The sequence below is a fragment of the Pangasianodon hypophthalmus genome, chromosome 2 (genome assembly GCF_027358585.1).
Source record: "Pangasianodon hypophthalmus isolate fPanHyp1 chromosome 2, fPanHyp1.pri, whole genome shotgun sequence".
In the NCBI taxonomy this organism is placed as follows: Eukaryota; Metazoa; Chordata; class Actinopteri; order Siluriformes; family Pangasiidae; genus Pangasianodon; species Pangasianodon hypophthalmus.
Window position 1 is genome coordinate 30342615 of NC_069711.1, and position 6000 is coordinate 30348614.

The window sequence follows — 6000 nt, forward strand, 5'->3', positions numbered from 1 at the left end:
CATGTTCTTCCACACTAACCAAGTCTGGGCAGGGGCATTGTCATGCTGGAACAGGTTTGGGTCCCTTGGTTCCAGTGAAGGAAAATCTTAATGCTACAGCATACCAAGACAATACAATATACAATCTTATACAGATTGTATGGATGTCACACATGGATGTGATGGTCAGGTGTTCACAAACTTTTGGCCATATAGTATATTTAGCTGATGTTCAGTATGTTATTCATTGATCAGTAGTCTGCAGCTACAGGAAAAATTCAAAAAATCAATCAAAATCATTTTTTTTCCTATATTTTCTTTATTTCAGCCACCATCTCACAGTGAGTCATCATTAGCCATGGGAAGCTCCGAAGTCAGCCTGCAGACCATGCTGGAGGAAGGCATCAACTTCAGCGTACCTCCTCATAGAGACCTGTCTTTACCTCAGCCTCTGCTTTGCCCTGTACCCGACGAAACCCTCCCTTCCTCGGATCTCAGCCAGAGATTGCACCCTGACCAAACCAGCTTCACCCTCCAGGCCACCAGGGGGCGCCAGAGGAGTCAGAGCAGCTGTGATGGCAGCCCCAGCCCCAGCTGCAACAGGCTGAACTCCATAGAACCTTCAGACGAGGACACAGGGATCGGGGGAGGATCGAGTCAAGCATTTAACAGCGAACATTTATCAGAGACTATCAGCAGCCTTTCCCTAAGCTCGCTGCTCACGCCTGGCTCAGTGGCGCCACCACTGGCCAAAAAGTGCAACAGCACCGGGAGCTTAGAACAAGGGAATGTGTTGGCGCGAAATAAAAATGGACGGCACCTTCATAGCACAGACCAACATCAGTACCTTTCAAACCCGTGGACAGAAGAGGGAGATGGAGGGGATGGGGAGAAAGGGCTTGCAGGTTTGGGGGTCAAAAGCTCCAGTCAAACAATGGACACCAGCTCTCGGAAGAACAGATGAAACGCATTAATAGGGTTTTTTTCTCTTCTCAATTGTCTCTCTTTTGAGACTGGGACTTCTCTTAGTCTTTCATTCGTGACATGTCCGTGTTTTGTGTAGCCCTGACGGACAGGTCAAGCTCACGCGAACGGGAGGACAGGAAGTAGACGAGGACCAGAAGGAAAGTCAAATCTACGGAGAACCAAAAAGAGCTGGCTGGGTAGTTGGGCATTAATTAAAAATATGGAGCAAAATCCATAATATAACAAACGAACGTGTGCAAGAATCTGTAGGTGAATGAAATTTGGATGTGAAAGAGTCGTTTTCATGGCTGTTTTTCACATGAAATTTGACCCGCATCGATCCTCTGTCTACATGCAAAAGGTGACATTTCAGGAAAGAAGCCTTGTGGTGTCTCTAATGTAGGACTTTTGGTGTAAGATGACTGGATTTTATATCATTCACAAACAAGGTAGCAATGATCAAACTTTTAGAAGCTTCCCTTAGTAAATCAGAGAAGATTGGTGATTCTTTTCTAGGTGTGACCCTCAGTATTAGATTTCTGTCAATGTGTATGTAAGTTTCTGTGTCAGGATTTAATTATTCTTAACTTTAAAAAAGGAGGGCTAATTTAAAATTTAGTAGCTAGATTTTATCAAGAAAATATCTGGAACATTAAAAAAAAAAACTAGTCAGATGTCTGATTCTCTGATGGACATGATGGGATATTCTGAACTTGCAGCTCTGGGTGAATAAACGTACCGAAAAGAAATATGCAGAAAGCAGATGGAGTGAAGATATCTTGATGATTGTCCACTTGTTTGGATGAGATTGGATGAGATTCATGCATGAGAGCTAAAGAGAAACGATGGTATTGTACTATAAAGATGTCAAAAATGAAGAATTTTATTTATTTTTACAAGTAGTAGAAATCTAATCTTCCTCATCCACATTGTATTTTGCATTTCTCATAATTAATTGCAATTTAAGTGCAATGCAAAGTATCTTGATTCTGAAAGAAAGTAGGGTTTGGTATCTCTTTTGAGTTGAGATAGTGAACAAAAAAAAAAGTTATTCAGGGTTCCAGCACAAATGTCTTTCAGGAAATTTAGAAATTTGTTTTATTTTTTTTTCAGACTGCATGTGATTTTGATTTTTCTTACAAGCTGTAGTCTACCTGCTATGGGCTTATTATTTTGCACGATGTAATTATATTATTTCATTTTGATTCATTTATGTATTTTTTTTTTCCATCCTGATCAAATTCAATCGAGAAGTCATTTACATCGTTACAAAATTCTTGACTTTAGGATAAAATCTAGCTGTCAAATAAATAGAATTTACTCAGTGTGTTGATTCTGATTAATGCTTGATGTTGTCCTGAGTGTCCTATCGGTTTACAGGATTTCATGCATGTAAAAAAGCATAAGTACAACCAGGTTTGTGATCTTTGCTGACACCGATTCAGTAGTTTGCTCAGCCAGTTATCAGGTATAGACAGGATGTAGTGGTCCTCTGAGGATTTTTCGAGAACAGTCTGCCTTGTGTTGCAGTTTCAGCAGTTACTTTCTCAGAAGGTCTCTAAAGTGAAGCACCAAACTTTAATGATTAAGCTGAGCAGCCAGAGGAGATGATTTAGTAGAGATGAGTGGAGTCTGTCCAAGACTTAATGCCTGTGATAAATGCCTGCGAATTACAGTTCTGAGAGCTGACTAATTGAGTTTTTTTTTTTTTTCACATTAGTATTTAAAAGAGTTGAACATCATTCTGAAGTGCTGAAATGGAGTTTGGGTATGTAGAATTTTAGGAGGTTTTCAGTATTTAGTTTGCGTTCATTCTGGTTTAACGTAGTGAAACACAAGCAGATATGACACTGAGTATCTTGAGCTTTCTTCAGACTAGTACAGGAGCCTGTAGGGAAAAACTAATCAAAAGCTTTTCCCTTTTAGATCTACCTTATTATCAGTGATGGCTGCTCATGATATGAATGAAACTATTAGGATTGAGCAATGTATTATATCACAAGGTCTCATCAATGGCATAATAAGAATGATGTGAGGCAAACTATTCCACACACGCACACACACACACACACACACACACACACACACAAAGGCAGATTGGCAGATTCATATCGTGATTTCTCATTTTTTAAACTTAAAGTTCTGTCATCTGTCTTTTTGTGTAATTTGTACTTTGATTGAACAATGTGTGTGTAGTATATCACTTTTTAGGAAAAAAAAAACTATGATAGGGTAAATACTCCACCATGTTCCACCATATTCATTACACCTGCGACTGTATTTCACTTCTCAATCACTGCTGATGAAGTATCACGGATGTATCAGTAGAGCAGGCTAAAAAAGAAAGAAAAAGAAAAACAAACCTAGGAGGTGTTTCACTCTGTGTAACCACCTGGACATGACTGTCACTGACAGGCTGCACGAATCTACAGTCTGGGCTAGAAAGAAATCAGCCCCAGCTTCACTCCTTTACAGCATTCTGTGCATTTTTCTTATAACCACTGGTGGATCTATTGCTTGTTTCCACAAAAGCTCACCATTATGAAAGTTATTATATTTATTTTGTATGTATATCTATTATAATTTATTATTATTTTTATATTTATTATAGTTTCCGTATAGTTATTGTTGCACCTAGTGGTGCATAATAGGAACTACAAGAAGTGCTAAAAGAGTCTAAGTAGGGCAGGAATCACATGGCCCCTTGCTCAGGGGAAGAGCAGAAGGCAGGAGCGTTAATAACAGGGTTGCCAAGGTCACGATTTTTACAACAAATTGGGCTAGTTTAAAAATACTCAATGGCTGACAAGATCTTGTTTTATAGGAAGTAATTAGGAAAAAATACATTTCTGCAAACATAAAGCGAATCATAGACAGCACATCTATGATGCACAGAACTATTTATAAATCACAGCATATTTTTGTGCAAGGAAAAGGGGGATTATGGAATGAATAATATCTATATATTAGAAATCCGTGTGCACAATGGTGACCTTGTTTCTCACAGAAAAGCTGAGAAAAAGAAGATAAATGTGTCTCGTTTTTCCAGGGACTGATTTTTTTATTTTTTTGGATAGTTTCAGGTCTTTTGTGAGTTTTTTTTAGATGTAGTTGGGCTGGAAAGTTTCGCTGAAACCTGGCAACCCTAGTTAATCATGTAAGCTCTTCTGTGCTTGTTTCACACACTGTAATAGGAAACACAAGTGCTGGATCGAACACAGCTGAACAAATGTACTGAGGTTATGGTGTTATTAATGCCATCCTGCCCCTCCAACATCTCTGCTTACAAGCTGCTGCTGTTTATTATTGAATTGTAATTGTTATTAGTCTGGTTGACTGTCCCCTTGAATGGAGTGGGTTTAATCCAAACCTTAATAACTCAAGAACAAGCCTCCTAGAATCTAAAGCTCATGTGTTCTGGAAAGTTCAGGAATAGAAAGTTCTAATAAATATACAAAATATTATTATACACATTTAAATCTGTTCTGAGGAGGTCCGTTTAATTTATTTTATAGTTAAATGGGTCCCTGGCTACAAAACTTGGAGAACTTCTGTTGTAAAAGATTTTCAAATAACTACTTAATTTGGTATACTTTCAACATCTGCTGTTTATGACAATTTATTTCTCTGGAGCTGGATGTCAGATGCATTCAAGCTCATTTATTCTCATTGAGCATAACTAACTAATGTACGTTATGTTCCCAGTTTGGTTCAAATAGTATAAATGATGCAGAGAACTTCAAAAGGACAAACTGAAGTGTTGAAAAAGGACCAATTAATGGACACTTTGCTCCCAAAGTTCTTTGTGGTGTTAATGCTTACTGAATGCAAATGTAGAGATTTGTGATCTAATATTGTAGATGGGTTTAGGCTGAGTTTCTAGCAAGTTTAAGCTCCTCACATAATTGGGGGATGACATTTTTAAAGAAAGTTACAATCAGGAATATTGTGTTGTATTTAGTTAAGTCAAGATTTTTTATCTATAGGTGTTGTTATATCATTAGCCAATTTAATCAGCATCCAGGATTTAGCAAGCCATCTAGACATTCGTTCTTCTGATTTGCTTTATTTATATTTTCCCTTTAATGAATTTCTCAATAGAATGAAGATAAACAGGATCCACAGCAGCTAAGTCTTAAGACACTTTTCCAAGATATCTGTAATTTCATGATTGGATTGATATCAGATTGGAATTATTTTAACATTATCATTGGTCAAAAATGACTAATAATGGTACAGTATGTAGCAACATCTACCTGTAGAACTGCAAAAACGTCTATCAAGACAGGATAAGCTTACCAGGTCACCTTTGAGTTTGTCAAAAGTCATTAGCGAGCTTAATGGGAATGGATGCCAGGTCTCAGCAAAATTTCTCGCCCAACTACATCTAAACAAAATGCACAAAAAGCCCGGACACTAGGAGAAAATAGTTGCTGTTATATGACAGAACAATGCCAATATAGTTTATCTATAGTGTTTGAATCTCATTTCAGACTAGTCTACAAATGCAAAAAGCATTCCAACCTGAATAAGTGTAATATCTGTAGCTCTTACTACATCAGAAATGGTTCTGTACATCGTAGATTCACCGTCTGCACTTACACTTTTCCTTCGTTTGCCTTGTTTGTGGAAATTGATTAGATTTAATTTAAATTATTGATTAGATTTAATTCAGATTATTTGCTATAAAATAATATATTGGTGGCTGCAGACAAAAACTAGCCCAAACCAGGTTCCAAACCTAGAACATTTTTCATTAAAGCTGAGACCATGGCATCACTGTTCATGGGTCAAATTACAAAAAAAGAAAAAGAAAAAAAAAACAAGTCTACAGATAAAAGTATAACTACTTATAAAATTTATAATAAATATAAAAATTTAATAAAATATTTGATTAAATAAATTAAATATAATTGTAAAAGTTGTAAAAGTAAAATATATATATATATTTGTAAATAAAGTCTACCATTTTTTTTTTTTTTTTACGTACAGTGTTCACTTTGCTTTTTTTAAAAGTTAAGATTCAACTGCAATACTGATTAAAAGCATTAATTT

General features: G+C 36.6%; 1 protein-coding gene across 1 annotated transcript in view; it reads left to right on the plus strand.

The window, feature by feature from the left end:
* Positions 1 to 3471, plus strand: part of cacna1ia (calcium voltage-gated channel subunit alpha1 Ia) — a 116309-nt gene extending 112838 nt beyond the window's left edge. The window contains exon 35 of the mRNA XM_034300618.2: positions 308 to 3471. Coding sequence (XP_034156509.2) covers positions 308 to 943 — 636 coding nt within the window. The 3' untranslated portion in view covers positions 944 to 3471. The remainder of the gene's footprint in view (positions 1 to 307) is intronic.
* Positions 3472 to 6000: the final 2529 nt, after the last annotated feature.